This window comes from Homalodisca vitripennis, chromosome 8 (genome assembly GCF_021130785.1).
Source record: "Homalodisca vitripennis isolate AUS2020 chromosome 8, UT_GWSS_2.1, whole genome shotgun sequence".
Classification (NCBI taxonomy): domain Eukaryota; kingdom Metazoa; phylum Arthropoda; class Insecta; order Hemiptera; family Cicadellidae; genus Homalodisca; species Homalodisca vitripennis.
Genome location: NC_060214.1, coordinates 119,907,457 through 119,928,990, shown reverse-complemented (window position 1 = coordinate 119,928,990; position 21,534 = coordinate 119,907,457). Strand labels below are relative to the sequence as shown.

Sequence of the window (21,534 nt, the reverse complement as noted above, 5' to 3'; positions counted from 1 at the left end):
AGATTTTCATTACGACAAACCCAGTTCTGGGTTCTGGATTTGTCCATGACGACACTCTTCTAGTAACTCTGTTTCAGACAAGTTTCTGAACACAGGCTTTATAAATTCCATTATAGGCCTAGGGATGATGCTGATTCTATGTATACTTTTATTAACTGCAATGTATGATTTCGCCACACCACATTACGATTTACGAGATCATTTCTTTCCCGAGGTGTTCTGGGGACAGGTACACGGTCAGACATATAAAACATAAATCTTTACATTTCCCTAGCAGACAAGAATAGCTTCGATTACGCTCAGTAAATTTCCTCGATTGGACATGCACTATCGTAGAATTCTTGTCTATGTAGAAATGAAGTTTAATGCAAAATTGATAGTCTACAGCTGAATTTATTTTTCAAAATATCTTACCATATTTACATATTTTTCAGTTAAATAAGCTGGCTCTCATGATAGTATTCAAATAATAAATTATCACAACGCAAAAGTGCTCTGAAATCATACACTTTCACCGAATTTTCACATTTATTTTCCACTCTAATTGTTTTTCTTACTCTATGAATAAAAATGTCACGTGTTCAAATCTCATATGATAACACTAAGTTTGTTTACAATTTATATTTTTTTGTTCTACTTTCTCGTTGTAAAAATATTTACTAACACTCAACCAAATCCCTTATTTAGAGATGTATTTTCTTGTAAATGTTCAAGTCTAGAGGTAAGTTCGATATGTATTATGTATCAAAAGAATTCAGAAAGAAGCCTTTCCAAAACAAATATATAAAAGTATTTTTTACCTCTCTGGTACACTTTATAATAACACACTTTATATTGTCTATTAACAATGAACATAATATGTAATACATAATATGTAATCAACAAGATAAGGTTTACATAGGGTTAAAAATTGTGTAAAAGTTATACATGTGCACTCAGATAATATTTTTAAATGTACAAATCATGGTTTGAAACACGGTTTTATGCCTTGTGCTGGACATAGCATTTCAAGAACCATGTCGAGGACTCAGTGCTCTTGTATACTTTCCCGTTTTGTTTACCTTTAGCGAATCGTATTACGTAAGGGACTGGAAAAATGTCATTCCGTCCGATACCCCCCCGAACTGACGTATAGTTTTAAAATCAGTGTGGAGCTTCCAACAGATTTTCATAATTTTGTTGCTGTTTTTTTTTCTAATGAAAGAATATGAGACATATCGTTAAAAACATAATTTGCTTTCTAAAAATATAAAAATGTTATTTTTTTACAACAAAAGGGTTTAACATTTTTATAAAATGATAAGTTTGAACCTAATTTGAGTGTATACGGAATGTTTTCAGAAGTTTTCCTTTATACCATGCTAAAGGCCATAAAATTCTAAATAAAACCAATGTATAATATATAACTCTGCAATAAAAACAAACATGTAATTATATGTATAAACAAAATGCTGCCCGGTACCAACTAAGATGGACAATATTTTAGTCACAAGAAATGTTACCGTATCAATTGTCATGCAAATACAAGGTTCTGTGATTTAAAATACACATAGAACAATCTCAATGAAGTGAAAGTAGTTCGTTGAGTTGTTCATACGCAGCAGCACTATCCGCGATTACGTCGATAAGGAAGTTTCTCTTCTAGGAAGGTTGGCGTATAAACCGTTAGGTAGCGTCTGCGTTAACATTTTAAAGCATTTGAATTTACAGATACATCAATTTGTGAATAATATATTGTTCTACAGGTATCATTATTGATCGTAGTTTAATAATAGAATATTTACGTAAACAATATTTTATCAGAAATCAAATATTACGTTTACATACCGTATTGTGGTACTTTTCAGGACTCAAATATATAATTAATATTAATTAATAATGTGTTTTGTGTTTTATTAATATTTATTGTTTTTAACACAAAAAAGTTACGTGACGTAAAAATTGCCATAGAAATAAATCCGAATCCCATTTCCGATTAAATACTAATTCCAATCCAAAGGAGTTCAACGACCTCGTTTTTGGTGAATAAGCCATTAATCTCGCTTCTGCGCATGTACATCGTAGCCAAGACAACGCGTTTGAGTTAGTATCTGTGAATCGCGGCTATCATAATTATTGTCCCGTTTTCGAAAACTATTTCAATATTGTTTATTGTAAGCAAAATTTTCCTCGTTTTTAAAATCAGTAAAAACTTTTTTCTGATCAATCGGTGTCCTGTCTGGGGGCATTAAAATGTACTTTTCTATATTTTTTATAAAATTTAAATTGAAAAAGATAAAAACAGAAAACTTGGAAAATACTTACACGCCCAAACCCACTTTTTTGTACCGCTGAAGAAGAGAACAGATACGAGGTTTCGAAACGTATTTCTGTTGTCCCACATAACAATATTTAAAAACATACTCCACTTATCGTTCCAAGTGATCCTTCGTCAATAAAGAACTTTTAAACCACAAGCCAGTCAAAAGTAAGCCAAAGGTTTTCTTAGACTTGTTCAAACTTAATTCAATTCAAAAACTGTAATTTAATTATCTTTTGTACGAAATACCATAACCGAGGATTAATGAAAATAAAATTATTAGTTTATTAAGTGCAATTTAGCTGCAGGTACTTGAATGGCTTGCTATGAACTTAAACTTTTTGACGCCCTAAAGAATTATTTAGCAGTGGACTTGAAACTTTGTCAAACTTAATAATAGCCTTTGATTTGGTGGGAGGGAAAAGGGGAGCTATAAGTTCAACTTGGCGTACATTAATGACTTTTGAATTAAATATGGTAACTAGATAAAGCCATAATTTATCACGTTTTAAAGTAGAAAATTAGCAATGAGTTCCATAATACACACTGTTTAGCCTGATGTAAATTTTCCAAAAGTCTACAATACACATGAAAGGTTTACAATTTCTATGGCGATTCAAAAAGTTTAACTCTTTATATATGAGATACTCTAGAAACTTCAAAAATGATTCATTTGTTGATATAATGTGAATGGATACTGAAGTAAAGTAATACTCCATTGTCATTTCATCACTCCACTCATTCCGAATTCTCCACTGCCTTATCGATATCTCGATTCGGCGGTCGCACATCGATGTGTGACTATCAGCTGGAGCGCTCGCTCGACCATGACTCAGAGATAACAAAGCTATTGATCTAAGCGGCCAGGAGTGCGGGGAGTGAGGGAGGGAGTGGGGGAGGGACGGTCGATAGGCAGTCGCGCGCGAACTTCCAGCAGTGTCAGTGCCAGTGGACTGGGCATGTTCTGTGATTCGTAGGCCGTTAAAGGTTACTGAAATGTCAGGTGGGTTCCCTTATCATTTCTTTATTGTGTAAACTCAGTAAGTCCCAAACGTAGCAACCGTGTCTGTACTTCACAGTTAGTTGATTGTGCTTATTGCGTCCGTTAGTGTGTCACCTGCATATTTCAAAGAGTCGCATATGGATAAGGATAAGATAGTTGCAACATAATTACACTCTCTTTGAACTTCCCCTGTTTCCACTGTACATAACATCCAAGATAAAATTATCCCCTGATCGATCTCGTAGTTAAATACGATATGTAAATCGGTTAGTTTTTATTCTTTTCAAATCAAAATCGGTGCTTTCTTACATTAGCGTTTTTTATAATAAAATTAATGTTATTGTCATGTTTAAATTTAAATTCAAGTGTTTGATCGGTAATTTTTCTCCATGTATGTAGATACGTCTAGGGAATAAGTACAATGATAGTCGTCCCAGAATTGATGGGATTAAGGGTCTGTTTCGCTAAATCTCGCCCCAGAGCAAGCGCATGCGCCAGGATACGGCCTTTGATTGATTCATTCAGTGATGTTTTGTTTACATCAAGCGCTTGGCCATTTTCATATCTCGTTATTTGCAACGAAGCGATGTTTGTTTACATCTTGGCAGTACTGTCATTTACTTCACTTATTTAATAGTTTTATCATGGTTTGGATGGAAAAATGGTAGTTACATTTTATATTAGGTAACAATTATTTTGTATATTTAACTTTATGCAGTGTTTATATAAATATTTTTCGTGACCAGTTTTTGCAAAAGTACTCTCTGCAAGAAGAGTGTACAAAGTTTTAGTTTAGGCTATATGGGATTCATTTTTACTACATACATTTAAAATTAATTTAATAATCAAATTTTTATTTACAAATGAATTCGGGATATTCCACGATATGAAAAGTCCAAAGTGGGATAAAATCCTAAAGTAGGGGCCCTGAACACTGAAGCCACAGTGAAATTCCCGAAGCAGGGTGGACTTGGTGATTGGGGAATTTCAAGGCAAAGGAGATTAAAAGAAAAGGAATCTTCATGTTGGAATTTCTGAACTTTTAAGACTCTTTTGATTTTAGGGTCAAATAAAGCTCATGCTGTGACTTAGTGTGCAGTTTATTATTGACGAAAGATGAATTGAAAGAATAACATGATCTCGGACATGTAACACTAAGTTTCGAGTGTTGGAATCTATCCTCTTCTTCAGGTGTCAAAACCTCTTAAGAGGGTAATCAACACTGTTCTGTATTTTTTTATAACATTGTTGAACCGTCTTCACATTTAATGGGGGGGGGGGAGACTTCAGAATGTTCTGCAAATATAAACATTTTTAGAGTAATTTTGTAACATTATTCATCTCACCCAAAAGCAATAGATTAATTTTTCTAATTAGATATACTGTATCTATTACTAAATATAAACAAACGGGCACACACCTATAAGAAAAGAACACTTGGCATAAAGTGATGATACATCAAAACCCTGCTTAATCGAATGATAGTTCTATTCTATATTATGTCATCAGAACCGTTATTGTGCCATCAGTCATCATGGCAAAGTGACAGTATTGTGTTACGTATGACATCATCGATGCAGTCATCTACCTAGGTCAGTGACGTATCAAGAGAAAAGGCCCCCTCCAAGAAAATTTGAGACGGTCTTAGTCTCAAACTTTAATAATCAAACATATTCTACGTATGTTCAATGGCAAAACTAAAATGTGTTTACTTTGAAATGATACCTTTGCAGTGCTCAATAGGCTACCATGGCATTCTAGACCAAGGTGAAAATATGTTGCCTTTAGTCTTTTCCACCGGGAGGCCATATGTAGTCTTAAGTTTAAAAAATTGAAGTCCAGTAATATTTAAAAATACAACCTATATTTTTGTTACATTAATAATAAGACATTTTCCGACAGAGGAATTGGTTGTCCCACCAATTTTGGGATGATCGAAATGGAAATTTAGTAATACATATACGTTTTATCATTAGGCCTATTCTAACTTTAAATTCGTTGGCCAACAAAAATTGTGAATAAAGTGGTCATTTTCATTATTATCAATTTTAGAGTTCTAATTTATTGTTTATTTTTTATTATTCACTATAAAATTCAATTTTCTCCATTTTTCTGATTGTTTATGCAAATATTCAGTAAGTGACCTTAACTATTATTGTTTTCAGTAGTGTTTTGGTTTCGATTATTTTAATGTCAATATTTCCAGAAGTTGTGTGCTTTAATATGTGAGATTCTGCTGTAAAATATGTTAGTTTTAATGGAATTAACAGAAACCACGCATCCGAGAGTTAACTCGATATTTTGTTCAGAAGCGGATACGGAAGACTTTCAGATTAATTTGCACCAAATATGACGAGGTGTCAATAACCAACATAAACAAACTAGCCTAATTAGAGACAATTAGCATTGTATATGGACTCTACTTTTGTTCTCAAATAGATAGATATTTTTCCTGAGAAATTAATACATCATCAGCCGAGCTAGTTTCGATGGAGGTCGAAATATGAGAGTATTTAAAGGGTTGAAAATATAAAACGATAATTTTTTTCTCAGATTATATATTTTTTTACCGGACAAACTCAAAACCAAACCACCAGACACGTCAATAAATATTAAATTTGCGTTAGATAACCGTGAAAAGTGATGGATGACTTTGGAGGTTTTTTATTCATTTTACTTGTCTGAAGGTGATATAACTATTATTGATGTGTCTGATGGTTGTTTTTAACCCTTACGTACTGGTGGGGTTGTTTTGACACCAATACTGTTGTGACACAAACTCCCATTTTAGTAACATTTTAATCAACATACCAAAATACTTTGTTAAATATTACGGTGATTTTTATCATAATGTTGACTTTATTTAATTATTGCAACACTATTTGAAGTATTTTTATCAATTTTTAAAAATATTTTACTCGCATTCCTTAAAATCATTCAAAGTTTATGTAAAAAGTAACAGTTTTTAATAAATTGGTTTATAAAATGAAGATGACACCAATGAAGCTTTTTAATGTATAAAAATGTAAAGTAACATGTAAAATGTATTTTAAATATATTTTCTTCTGGTCTACATTGATATAATTTTGTACTTTGCTTACTTCAAAATACCTAAGTGTTCGAAACTTACAACGTTTACACTTATTACATATTTACAAAAATATAACACACATTGCTTATATACGTTGTTTCTTTTACCAAATGAGTATAATTAAGAGCAAAATATAAATTTTAAAAGTACGCAGAATTACCAGGGTATATTAATAAATTACTTATCCAGAAAATGTGTACAATTAGTCCTTTTCTGCTTCAGGTTCGGGTTTCAAACACTTTTCATGTACTTTACCCACAATGGTTTTCTACATTTTGCACAGAAAGTATTTATTTTTACGCCCCTGTTCCTTGGGCACACTACGCATTGAACTTTCCTTCTTGCACAAATGTTCTGTTCATGTTTCCTTCCTCCAATGGAACTTGTGCAATCTTCCTGTTCAAACTGCAATTCTTTGCAATGATATGTTGCCTTACAGCTTATGGTTTTACCATTGCAAATCCAATTTACTTCCTAATTGCCATACGTATTAGAGTTGTGGTCAGAATCACTGATATGGTCCGTTTCATTACTTTTAAATTACTTATTCCGCCTGAATAAGTAATTTATCAAATTCATTCCAAATCTACAGATTGCCTAATTTTGGCTTAATTTCTTTTCTTCTGAATTCTTTATGAAAAGTTTAAACTCTGAAGGAAATAGCAAATGAAGTACGAGAACTTAACAATGATAAATAATTACATGGAAAAGATCCAAAATCAACAACACACACATACCTGCGCAGGGGTTGACGAACCCCAAGGGCATTTAGAACCCTCTTTTTACTGCAGCAGAATGACGTGAAATGACTAAACCCACTTTAACAGATCGCACATGAGTTAACTTGAAACCGCTGAGCAGCACAGTATTGCAGCTAACCCCTTCCGGTTGATGGATCTAGATTGAACAAGGTGGGGGTGTCAAGGTAAGACACAGGTAATGTGAGAAAAAAAATATATATTCATATATTTAACCCTTTTTTATATTTTATTTCCATTTCGAAATCCATCAAAACTAGCGTGGCTGACAATTAATATCTTTCTTGGAAGTGATTCCTTTATCTATTTCAAGAAAAACCAGATTGTGTGCTTATACTGTAAATCGGCTCGGTTCTGGAGGAACTATGACGTAACTGACAGAAGCGTTGGAATAGATCGCTTATCACAGCCTGCTGTACATTAGCTCGGTTCTGGAGGAACTATGACGTAACTGACAGAAGCGTTGGAATAGACCGCTTATCACAGCCTGCTGTACATTAGTTCGGTTCTGGAGGAACTATGACGTAACTGACAGAAGCGTTGGAATAGATCGCTTATCACAGCCTGCTGTACATTAGCTCGGTTCTGGAGGAACTATGACGTAACTGACAGAAGCGTTGGAATAGATCGCTCATCGCAGCTTACTGTACGTGCCCTATTGGTTCGGTTCTGGAGGAACTATGACGTAACTGACAGAAGCGTTGGAATAGATCGCTTATCGCAGCTTACTGTACGTGCCCTATTAGCTCGGTTCTGGAGGAACTATGACGTAACTGACAGAAGCGTTGGAATAGATCGCTTATCGCAGCTTACTGTACGTGCCCTATTAGCTCGGTTCTGGAGGAACTATGACGTAACTGACAGAAGCGTTGGAATAGATCGCTTATCGCAGCCTGCTGTACATTAGCTCGGTTCTGGAGGAACTATGACGTAACTGACAGAAGCGTTGGAATAGACCGCTTATCACAGCCTGCTGTACATTAGCTCGGTTCTGGAGGAACTATGACGTAACTGACAGAAGCGTTGGAATAGATCGCTTATCACAGCCTGCTGTACATTAGCTCGGTTCTGGAGGAACTATGACGTAACTGACAGAAGCGTTGGAATAGATCGCTTATCGCAGCCTGCTGTACATTAGCTCGGTTCTGGAGGAACTATGACGTAACTGACAGAAGCGTTGGAATAGATCGCTTATCACAGCCTGCTGTACATTAGCTCGGTTCTGGAGGAACTATGACGTAACTGACAGAAGCGTTGGAATATACCGCTTATCACAGCCTGCTGCTGATTGGTCCAGTTCTGGAGGAACTATGACGTAACTGACAGAAGCGTTGGAATAGACCGCTTATCACAGCCTGCTGCTGATTGGTCCGGTTCTGGAGGAACTATGACGTAACTGACAGAAGCGTTGGAATAGACCGCTTATCACAGCCTGCTGTACTGATTAGCTCGGTTCGGAGGAACTATGACGTAAATGACAGAAGCGTTGGAATATACCGCTTATCGCAGCCTGCTGCTGATTGGTCCAGTTCTGGAGGAACTATGACGTAACTGACAGAAGCGTTGGAATAGACCGCTTATCGCACAGCCTGCTGCTGATTGGTCCAGTTCCTGGAGGAACTATGACGTAACTGACAGAAGCGTTGGAATAGACCGCTTATCACAGCCTGCTGCTGATTGGTCCAGTTCTGGAGGAACTATGACGTAACTGACAGAAGCGTTGGAATAGATCGCTTATCGCAGCCTGCTGTACATTGGTCGGTTCTGGAGGAACTATGACGTAACTGACAGAAGCGTTGGAATAGACCGCTTATCACAGCCTGCTGCTGATTGGTCCAGTTCTGGAGGAACTATGACGTAACTGACAGAAGCGTTGGAATAGACCGCTTATCGCTGCCTGCTGTTGATTGGTCCGTGCTGGAATGCGCATCGTTGAAGCTACAATTGCCTTGCATTATAGAAACACGTTTGTTCTTGGAAGGTTTCTGAGGCAAGTGGAACGTGTGCGAAGAGTAAACAAACGCTGGTATATTTCGGAATATGATTCTGGATATGCAAATAGTCTGTATAGAAATATTCTCCATCCTGTTTCTTTAAATGTTCATTTTTTATAGCTTATAACATCTTAAATCGGAAACTGTGTCGTTAAGTGGTCGGAGATGTAATTTCTATGGTCGCGTCATCGATTTTTAGATTTTTAAAATATTTGTTTAGTCAAATACTTAGTCCTTTAAGAAAACCGTATATACAAACATTACAACAATTCTTTCGATCTCTCGTCCTTAAATTACTGGCATTTAAAGAAAGTACCATAGGCAATTCAACCCACTTTTTAATCAGGCAGAAATAACAGTTGCTGAAGATAAAAATGGGAAATCTTTACAGTGTGTAAAGATTTCATTAGATATAGCTTCAGAAAATTATATGTTTTTTATGTATTTCGTTATGAAAAATCGCATAATTTTTAAAATATATTTAATTAAATATATGTTTTCTTTAAATTGTAAATGAATAGAATAAAATGTCTATTCCGAAGACTATAGCTCAAGTACATACTGCAATAATTTCACCTATTTTTCTTTAGCCGTTTTTATTTGGAGCAGCTTACGAAATAGTCTAATTTGTCTACTTTAATTGCTGGTGATTTCAGGTGGAGAGACAAAAACAATTTTTTTACGTGTTTGAAAAATGTATCTTAAAAGGCTATGAATTATACATAAACCAAGGGTTTTCAAACTTAAAATTATTTAAATTCCCTACAAAGTATGATACAAACTTTTTTACCTTGATACAAAATATTTAGTAGGCCTATCTAACTTTATTGCCTTTAAACAACATATTTTGCATTTACAAACTTTATTTGTTATAAAAGACAAACAATGCTCCTCCTCTCTTTTTCTCTCCCTACCGACAAACATTTATGAATAACACACCCATACATTAAATTACATTCTCATCTTCCATTCGTTATCAGTTTCTGTTAATGATAGCAGTAATCTCAGGGGCGTAACAGAAACACTTCCACAGACTAAAACACATCAGACACCAAAAGGGCTTTTAATCGAGCATTCAACTGCCTTTGATTCTCAAAAAGTTTGATGCTGCAGGGAGTCCATTAATTAGTCGATTAGTCCGACTCCAGCATGAATACTCACTCTAGACAGAACTTGATTGAATACTCGTGTTCTATTATGTACTCTATAGCTGATCATGTTTCAATACCATGGACATGGATGTGACCCAGGGCCGTACACAGCTTTTGCGGGCCCCGTCACACCGCTCCACCCCTCCCCTCCCACCAACGTTTTATCATTGACAACATCGTATTATTTTGTCTATGATCATAAGATTCAATACATGTTGCTAATAATAAGTATGGAAATCATCTTATTAATCGGAACTTCAAAAAGACGCGTAGAGTGGCTCGGGACGGGCCCTGGTAAAATTGTCCGAAAAAACGCTCTGAGTACGAGTCTAGTGTCACTATCTTACATCAATTCATGGGTGTATATAAGAGGGGCTCAGAAGGCTTAACCATCCCTCGAAAAGTTTAAGAAAAATAAACATGTAAATTGCATCCAGTAGATTGCTTTATGGTTGGACATTTTCTATTATTGTAAGCGATCTTGCCTATTAAAAAGTAAGTTTAACGAAAAAGGTTCAGTACTCTTTAGCTATTTGTTTATAAGTATCCACAGAAAACAGACAGGTTAGAGGAATTTTGTTAGCCCGCTGAATTATATGAAAATATTGTCTATATATTCGTTTTCAAAATATCGCTTTGAATGGTTGGCTCCACTAACGCTATGACAAATCTATAGAGGCACACCACCATCAACTCGATCCATAGCCACATCATGTGGGAGATATCCTGCAGACAGTTGGTTTTGCCAGTGTCCAGCCCCATGGTCGTACATGCACCGACCTCGGTGTTGCCTACGTGGATATGAATTTTCATCCGATAGTTCGTAATCGAGATATCATGCGGAAGACGGTTGGACAGTGAGACGAGCAAACAAAAGAAGGATCTTGCCTGCCTATTGAGTGATAGCAAAATATGCAAATCTTTAAAGCTCGTTGAGATCCCATGGAGGGGTGTGCACCGTCATATAATTCGATATTGCATGTATAGAAATGAAGCATCGTGCAAAAATCAAGTCTTTAGCTCAATTCGCTCTAGAGATTGACATATGGAAGATAACATTTGCCAACCCTCTGAAAGATAGAGTTCTTTAACGCTCAGCCAATTGCTGTAAAATAAATGTTTGGCCATAATAAATATAATTATTAGATTCAAAGCTAGTCTTTACTGAGTGATCTTAAGTAGAGTAAAGATCTAGTAAGCCCTAAAGAGCCTGCCGCAGTTAATAAGAGCGAAGGCATAACGCCATAAGGCAAGGCATGGCTGCTTAGGGTCAGCGGCAATAAATACCGAAAATAACGAAAAAAGTATTTAATCGCATTTTTAAACCGATTTTTAAAGTAAAAATTCTAAAATTAACAACAAATCGTTGCCTACAAAATGACTATCAAGTTTAAATAGTTCTGTTCAGTAATTTGATTGTAATGAATAAAACCATTTTTCTGCTATATTTTACACGAATTCCTTCCAATCGTTGAAAGTTTGTGTAGAAAAGTAAGTTTTTAATAAATTGATTTATAAAATTAAGATGACGCCCATGAAGCTTTTTAAAGGTATAAAGGTGTAAAGTAACATGTAAAATGTCTATATTGGTACATTCTTCTGGTCTATATTGGTACATTTTTTATTTTGCTTACTTTAAATTATCTAACTTTTGGAAGCTTACAACATACCTTCGTTATTTACAAAAATATTAAACACATGTACCAAATGAGTATAATTAAGAGCAAAATATAAAATTAAAAAGTACGCCAGAAAATGTGAACAATTAGACCTTTTCAGCTTTAGGTTCGAGTTTCAATTTTCGAAAACACTTTCATGTACTTTATCCACATTTTTCTACATTTTGCACAGAAAGCACATTTTTACGCCTCTGTTCCTTAGGCACACTACGAGTTGAACTTTCCTTCTTTCACATTTGCTCTGTTGGTGCTTCCTTCCTCCATTGGAACTTGTGCAATCTTCTTTGCAAACTGCAATTCTTTGCAATGGCATGTTGCCTTACAGCTAATGGTTTACCATTGCCCACAAAGTGACCATAAAAATTAAATAGTTCTGTTCAATAATTTTATTATAATAAATAAATTAAGTTTGAATAAGCTTGAAAATTAAGGGAAATCCCAGAAATATAAATTGTTTCATTTTGGTGCTGCTCTGTAGCGGCACAGTTTGGAACTAATCCCGGCACATTTATTTAGCCTTAAGAGTAGAATAGTTATATAAGCACTTGTGTTTCCTCCTTGATCGCTAATTAGCAGATGACTCATCCTGTAGTAATGTTTCTGTGAATGGCAAATAAATAACTAAGCGACCACATCCGCTCCGTACATGTCAGCAGATTCTGTTAACTGCGCGTTTATTTTAGTACGCCGATTATAATAGAATACCAGGAATGTCTTGCCCTTTCCTTTAACATTTCATTGAATTATATAAATAGACCTTTATTGCATATAAACCATAATTACACTGAATGTTTTTTGATGAATGGAGTGCCTATCTTTGCCTCCTTTAAAAAATACTCAAAATTTTCAACATAACCAATTAGTGAAATTTTAAGGTCTTTGAAAAGAAAACAATGTTAAGAATTAAAGATCATGTTCATATAGCAGCCGTACTTTTGAACCAGGATCAATTGACTGACCCTTATGAACCGGTTTTAATGAAAAGAATTTTTGAATTTTTCTCCATCAATTTTAAACCTCGTGCAGTTTAATGCCTTAATTTTTTATCACAACACGATGGCAAATGGCTCATTTTAAAGATGTACTTAATGCGCATCCAAGCGCTTTTTAGTTTCTCTTGTGAAGTGTGTACTTTTCGAATGTTTAAATTGTGAAGTTAAAAAAGTTTGAGATTTGTTTTCTAATTAACCAAAAAAACTAACAAATGAGTATTATTTGCTTGTATATTTTTAAATGATACATCTCCCTTAGTTCTATGACTAAATTAACGTCATAAACGTGCTTGGGATTTAACATTGTTCATAAGGGGTTAAATTAAAGATGGCCGCCTCTTCAAACCCTCTCTGAGGAAAATGCTTCTTATGTACTCGTTGAAAAGCTATGGAGGTAGGAGTCAGTCTATGAGCGAACAATCCATGGAAAGGAGGTTTTACGTCTGATCTTTTAAGATTATTCTCGTATGTGTAACCACAATATATTACATTTAATGGATTAATTATAGTTATTATGTGGTAGATAATATTTGTAGGAGGTTTTTGGTGAGAGGGCGTTCAATTTTCAGGTTCAAATTTTAACTTTTGACCCCAAAATCAATAGCGGTCTTCTTTGGACCAAGAGGAACCTGTAAACCAAGTTTCAAGTTTCTAGGATTTTTCTATCAAAAGTGATCGAACAGAAGAAAGACGGGCAGGGCGATGACAGGATTTAATAGCGTCCTGTCGGGTCCATAATAGCGGATAAAACATTGTAAAAGTTATGAGTGATACTGTTAAAATGTGTGTAAAGATGATGTTAGAATGTCATGCCAATTGTTGATTGTTTCCATAACAATTCTTTTGAATTTATTTAAACTAAGTTTTTCTTATTAAGAAATGTAACAAGTGTGTCCATGTACGAACTCTACATGTAGCAAGATGGCCTCCAGAGACTCGGAAGTTGAAGTTGGGTGAATAATACTTGACAGGAGAGTGCCAGACCACGTTCCACGTAAGAGGACATTCGCCTATTTTGAGGTTATGGATGTTATCTCAACGATATTCTGTTGGAATATAGTCCATCCCATTGCCCGAAAAGCTGTGTTTACCTATCTGCCACCAAAAAGTACTCAAAGTTACCTATTCTTAGGCTGGGAATACTGCTATCCCCTTAGACCCCGCCATTTGAACGCAATGATCATATCCTTGATGACGTACTGAACTGATAAGGGACTTCCACTGAAGGTACATGTTGAACTCAATCTTGGCTTCGTAAAAATGACGTCTCACTCAGTAATTGGCATCATTATTGTTCAGCCAAATCTCATGCATAATCATCGGACTCTTGCTTATTTAGAGATAAAAATTCATACAATTCTAAACATTGTAGCTTAATTATATCTCGAAATATCCCACTGAATAATAGGCTTTGCATCATCGAAACCGATCTTCCCTATGTAAAAGTGAAGACTCAAGCAAAATTCTTGGTCAATAGGTCAATTCTTTCAAGAGGTATATTGTAGATAGTTAAGCTTCGTTGATGCTCAGGCAACAATGCCCTTTCCGTCATTCGTTTCCCCTTCTTTTCTACAGCAACGTTTAACCATTCCTCCTGCCTGTCAATTTCCTTCTCCCCTAAAACAGTTCTCTCATATTAATTTCAAGTTCAAAAGTATACCGCAAAAATGTACTCTTGTATTTAAAATTCCGTTATTTTTTCATCAATTTCTCGCTATTAATGAGTGTTTTCAAGTTATCTTATAATACACTGCGGATTTGAAAAAAGTTATTTCCATAATTGAATGAGTCATGAGAAAACTTATGGATCTTTTTATCGAGTGCTAAATTCCTAAACATTTTAAACTCTCTTCAAACGTTAACTTTTATTGTTTAAAAATATATGATACTTTCCCTTGTTCTCAACCACTAAACCAAAAAAAAAAGAAATCTTTGGTAGCCAAAAATCATGAGTCTCCTAACAGAGTAATCTTAGATGTTTTCGCTTTGAATTTCGTGACATTCGTCGGACACTCCAAGTGATTAAGTGGTCTCATCTGAAAGGTGGGGTGTTGTTCCCTCCCTAATTATCCCCCAAACTTAATCACATTCTGCGGCGGTAGCGGCGGTGGTGGATACACCTCACAGGTCGATGGTAGGCAAATGTCAGCCTCCAAATGTCACGCCTCCGCTAGAGACAACAGTGCGGTTGTAGCTGTCGAGCAGTGCGGTTCAACCAGGTTCGCGGTTCGTGCGGTTTTATTGTTTTCACAAAATTTCTACCGAAGTGAATTCCGACTTAATCCTTTCGCTTAATCCGACTTCCAAACCCATTCTCGACTTCATTCATATGCTTGGGTTATTTTCTTCTTTACTTTTCCGATCTATAACGTTCAGTTCTGTAATTTCAACCTTACTTTGCTGTCAGGTCTATTTTCTCTGAATAGATCGTCTCTCTACATCTCAAAACGATTCTCTTGTTTCATTCCATATTCTAAAGGCAACTAAATCAGTCTATTAAATATACAAAGTTTGTTTTAAGTTGAGTTTGTTTTGTGAATTCTATTTCTTTGTTCTTGCCTGCTTGTATAAATACATAGGCCAACACATATTTACACTTTAACTTCACCTCCATTTTTCTTGTGTAAAACGTGTTGTTTCTTTTGAAATTGTACCTCTTTAATTGTCATTTCTAAATAACCCGGCCTATTTTGTTAATTCGTGTTTTCTGTGATCTGTACCGCCCTCCTCCTAATCCTGTTCCTTCTTTTTTAGACATATTATATTTCTTACTGTTTCACACCTCTTAGTACTTTCAACTGCCTTTAGTCTTATCCTTCAAATTCTCACCTTCCACTACTCTTCTCCTTACGCCACCTTCAGTGCCTGCTAGAGATGACTCTGCCACTCTATATGCGCGGTTCCCCAGCCACAGGCAAATCCTCCACCTCTGTTGCCCGCAACCCCCACTCTGGGTTCACTCTAGGGCCTGCCCCTGCTCCCCGCCATCAGCAAGTCCAGCAGCAGCAAGTCCTCCTGACTGACAACACCTTCTGTCTCTCATGCCCTCCCACCTGCCTTTCTCTCAAGGACGCCATGGCGCTCAAACCACACCTTGGAAAACCCGTAAGCATTTCATAGCATAGGATAGTCCTTGGCTGACCTTTCGTCCTGGAACACGTTCAGTTCGGCAAAATCTCCAGACTCAATTTCTTTTCGGTAAATCTTCATTTCATTTTATGTTCGTACAAAAGCAAACTACACCTTTTGAGCTGCAAAATTCACATTGGCTCGCTGAATCATTTGATTAACTTGGATTTTGATACGACGATCATTGACTAATTAGACGCCCACTCTCTATTGTTATTTGACGAATTTGCATACTATATTGCACAACATACGCAAATTTATACAAGGATTTTTCCTGTAAGACTCACTGTTTAAGTATTTTCCTTCCGATAAGACTCCACTGTACATTTATTATGATGGTAAAACGCATTCTTAAGCTGCAAAAATCATTTTTCAATCACATTTTTGGACGAGTATCGACCAAGTAGATCTACTGTACTGTAATGTTTTACTGTGTTACTCTCTAATAGAATTTGCTTAATTTGTATAATATTATACAAACATTGGCATTGCGCATCATATGCAAATTTACTAGAACCTTATTTTAAAAATTAATGTTCTGCAAAGTTTTGTTGTGATTATTTATGAATATTGTTAAAAAATGATAATTTCATTAGAGTTTTTTGGTCATTTGAAAGTAATGGACATCTCAAGTTCATTTGTATGAGATGAGAAACATTATCCTTCCTAATCGTTGAGCATTCTGCACATATCTGTTCACAATGCTTTCAAAATTTTCAGGATATTTGAAGTTTTCTCTTCGCCGACTCTTATGATAATGCGTGTCTGAACCAGCGAGTAAATAATAGTTCTGAACTGATAGCAGATAAATGTTCAAAGATCGTTAACGAGTAAGGTCGGTGTCATAGTTTTTTAATGGAATAAAGATTTTTGTTCGTGTAAATGTTCTCAAAGGTTCTAGTTATTTGTCTGTGTGTGCTATGAAATGGAAAGTGATCACATGGTTTAGTGAGTTTCAAGTATCTTCAACGAGATTTCCTCCTCCTAGGCCAGACGGTGGATGAAGCATCCTATGAAAAATTTGTAAAGTTTCGTTGTATAGCATTATCATTGTAGGTCAACTTTATCTTGCCTGGCCCCAGTAATCTTCAAATCTTCTACAAGCTTAAAGCTGGTTTAATAGGGGGTATTTATCAATCTATTGGAATTTGGAAAAATACGATGTCGATTTTGTCAACAATCTTCCAGAGAAGTTTGAAAGCACTTTACACAATCTATAAGAACGTAGAAATGACCGTAAGAAAGATCACAAATGTACGTAGAACGTGGAATAACCTTTCGGTCCTTCTCTACTGTGGTATATGTTTTTATAAGTAGTCCAATTACACTTCCCTATTGCATTTTTCCTACATCGAGAAACACCTCTTCTCCATGGTAACCTCTTGGAATAGTACGTTTGCAAGATTGTGCAAAGTTATTAGAGTTTACTTCCCACACAACACTACAAATAGCTGATAAGCATGTCCCATTCGTTTCATGAAGATTTCAGTTTTGATAAGATTGTTCAGTAAATACGAGTATGTCTAAATCTTGCGGTAGCCTATTTCAAATTGTGGCGGTGGAAAAGCGGTCTCTCAAAATTAAGTGGTTTCTAGACAAGCATCTTCTACGTAGCGTATAACTCACAATATGTGTAACTCCAAAATACGATAAACCATTTGTATTCTCCCAAAACGAGCAAAAGCTAGGCGTTGGCGTTGTGAAATTTGTTTACTACCCCAGAAGCAGTCTTCCTTCGCGCACGAGAGATATTCCGATTAAAGCTGTATACCCATTTTTCCCCTGGTAGCATAAAAATATGAACAACCTAAACCAATACAACAACCATAAAGATATCAAACAAACTAAGAACATATTAGTCCTCTGCGTCTATGTATTGAACCTGTTACATAAACAAAACGAAAAATCTCGCTCACCCTTTTTCTTTCCAAGTTTCTTAGAAAACTATCTAATATTGTCAAAACCAACTGCACCATTCGCTAAAAGTGAGTAACACACTTTGAGCAAAATCCACAGTCTCAATTTGTATACATTGCCAAATGAAGAGGAAAACTGCGATGCAACACTAAGTGTGGTTCGGTGCTGCGTGATAATTGTGCGTCGTACCAGACGTTATTCGTCCTACGTAGCTTCATGTCTGCGAGGAGGAAAATAATTTTCAAAATGAATTCCATTCTTTCCTGCAAATTATTTTATACGGACACTCATTGTTGGATAATAACAACGTAGCGGGTATAGTGGTTATTGCAAAATAACCGTGTTAATCTGTGCGCCCACTGCGTCGTCACGGCCGTCAACGGCGTTCCGCACCTTCGGCATGTCCGATAGAGAGTCTGGAGCTGCGAACTTGAGGACATTTCCGTGGCGGCGGACCGCCCGACCGATCCAGTGCGCGCACGCTTCGGGCGTTCGGGACGGTCGATACGGCATTTTCAGCGTTCTACGCAATCTGCTCTCTGTTGTGCTCGTGGTCAGTTGAAATCCTAAATGCAACAAGAATGGATGTCAGTACACTGAGAGTGCTTGTTGAAAAATATGAAGAACTACACAATATTAGGCACCCGGAATATTTTAACATTGTGAGAAGAGAAAACGTCTGGGAAGAAATTGGAGCTGCGATGAAAATACCAGGTTTTTCATTTTCTGAATACATTAGAACGTCAATAATCCGTTCTAAGTTGACAGGCATGGATACGATTAATCTCTTCTCTATATAATTCCGCTTCCAGCATCAGTAATAGTGTTTGAAACTTGTCGTGAGTCTTCCTGAAGTACTCAAAAAAACTTAATGTTGTCTTCCACAAGGTCCGAGAACAAAGTGTGAAATTCACCTCAAATCAATCTGTTTCTGTTAATATGAATCAAAACTTCATTTATCTTATTTTATCATTCTCCTCTTCTTCTATCAAGAACGCACTCATTACCGCAATGTCCTCCTCCACATCCATCTTCCAACAGATCCTCTTCCAAACTGACTTCTGTTTTGGCGGAAGGCGGGTGGAGGACAGTGCGGAACGCACTGACGTTAGATTTAAGCAACGTCAAGCGCGGCTGCTGCTTGGATGGGTGACCGCTGAGCGATCCTGTCCTTGCGAGCATCCCACCTGCCCGGCCATTGGTGATGGTTCGAAAGTCACCTTTAAGCCGTTGGTCCCCAGGTTAAGTGTTAGAGAGAGCTTCGCCTGTTAAATTAAGACATTCTTTACCTTTACTTTTTGAATGTTTAAGTGACGAAGTACAACCAAGATTGATTCTTAAAACATGCAGGAAAACTAAAAAGAGTTTGGATTCGTAATAAAATTATATATTTAAAATGAGAAATCGTCCATAATTTTAGGACTAAAAATAAGGATGGTTATGTTAGTGCATCTAGCCATCACTCGTTGGCGTTGGAGGTTTTTAGTGTGTTTTCAACTTAGCTTCTAGTAGCAAAGTATGAATTTATTTAGTAAATCTTGACATCTTTTAAATTGGAGCTTAAATAATTTAACCTTAAAATTCCATAACCAAGTTAAGTCTGCAGAAGCGGTGTCTTCATCATACATCCAGGCGATGCGATATTTCGGACGACATTTACGTCAATAGTATGAGTAAACTGATCGATCAGTTAGAAAACAAATCATTGTAAAACACTACAGATTAAGAAGAGTTTCGTTATTTTCCACATAATATATAACTTTGTATGTTATTGTGGGTTTTATTTCCCTTTTAATCGCTCCTAACAGTTTTTTCCTTAGCGTCAACTTAAGTTAGTTCAGTTTTCTCTCCGCGCAAAACATACATCCCTAGCCCGCCAAAAGAAGTCACTTTAACGAGGAGCGACAGTAACCTCTCACTAGCGCACCTGGATATCCACTGAACGGAGAAAAAACTGCCTCTCGGCATCAAAATGGCCGCGAAAGTCCCACCCCTAGCGGCTACAGAGCGAGAAAGAGTGATGTTACGTTCCGTGACGCAAAACGAAAGTTATTTCCTCCTGAAAAAATACATCCATAGACCACCAAAAGAAGTAGTCACTTCAACAAGGAGCGACAGTAACCTCTCACTAGCGCGCCTGGATAGCCACTGAACGGAGAAGACGGCCTTCCTGACATGAAAATGGCCGTGATAGTGCCGCCCCTAGCGGCTACAGAGCGAACAAGAGTGGCGTTACGTTCCGTGACGAAAAACGAAAGTTATTTCCTCTTGAAAAAAATACGTCCATAGACCACCCAAAAAAAGTAGTCACTTAGATGCGGATAGTCTCATTCAAGGCGCGGCGGCTAGGAACACTAGCGACTAAAGAGTTCAGGCAGCGCTGCTTCTTCTGGACATCCGCCCTGCAGACGGCCTGGTTCTGACGCAACAGAGCACGTGCTGCTATCTACTGGACCGTACGAACTGTGACCACGTCGACTAATACAGTGCAGGTGTGCGCAGTCTGCTGGGTTAGGGCCTGAGCGTGCCCCGCTGGTACGGCTTCCGCTAGCTGGATACTGTTACACTGCAGTCTGATTTAGTCACGCTCCGCTAGCGTGACAATCATTAGATCGCTCTGGTGAAATTTGTTGCTTCCTTCAACCTCGAGAACTTTCACCGCATTTTTTTCATTTTTCCTCGATGTTTTTATGGGCTATTCAAAGAAACATCTCAATCTTGGTTGTACTACATCATTTATATATCCAAAACGTATGGGTAAAAAGGTGCAGGATGCCTTATTTCGCCAGGCGAAGTTAGGGTTAGGAAGCCTTCTCTGATACTTAATCCGTGACAGTGGCGCACCCAAAAATCTTCTTTGGAGGGGGGTCCAACACCGGCAGTGGTGGGTTATGGAAAATGCTCCAAGTAAGTATGGGGGTCCGGGACCCTCCCCCGTAAAATTTAGAAATATCAGGTACTAAAATCGTTATTTTATAGTACTTCTGAAATCATCAAAGGAGTGAAAGATCAGATCGGAGATTGTATTGAGTTTCTAGTAAAACCACTCCACCACCAATCATCAAGAAGCTTATATAAAGGGATAATTACAATTTTCTTCAATCATAATATTGAACAACATATTGAACAAAATAGTTAAGTTTAAATAAAAAAACTAAGACACAAAAACTAAATCTTGATGTCTACTCTCGGATCAATATATATATATATATATATATATATATATATATATATATATATATATATATATATATTCTAGTTTGAAAGTGAATCACAAAGTAACTAATAAGCTACAAAAACGGGAGATATGTTGCAATTTATTTTGTTTATTTCTGCGTTTCAACATATAAAACCGTTTACTAATAATAACTTTTCATATAATAACAACGAAAAACACCGGTCATTATCGCTTTTCAACCAAACTGAAATTGTAAAAATTCATACCTCAGAAACTTGTGATCCGTTTAAGACCAAATGTTTATACAAGATAGATACAAGTGTTCTGTAAATGAAAATGTAAT

At 36.4% G+C, this 21,534-nt stretch overlaps 1 protein-coding gene across 2 annotated transcripts in view; it reads left to right on the top strand.

Moving 5' to 3' along the window:
- The first annotated feature begins 3,197 nt into the window (after positions 1 to 3,197).
- LOC124367997 (septin-4) overlaps positions 3,198 to 21,534 on the top strand; it is a 46,445-nt gene continuing 28,108 nt past the window's right edge. Inside the window, exon 1 of one of the 2 annotated variants that reach the window (XM_046825262.1) lies at positions 3,198 to 3,302. Coding sequence is in view for 1 of the 2 variants with exons in the window: in XM_046825261.1 (XP_046681217.1) it covers positions 3,296 to 3,302 (7 nt within the window). In the remaining variant the exon portion in view is untranslated. The remainder of the gene's footprint in view (positions 3,303 to 21,534) is intronic. The other variant, XM_046825261.1, reaches the window with a different exon arrangement.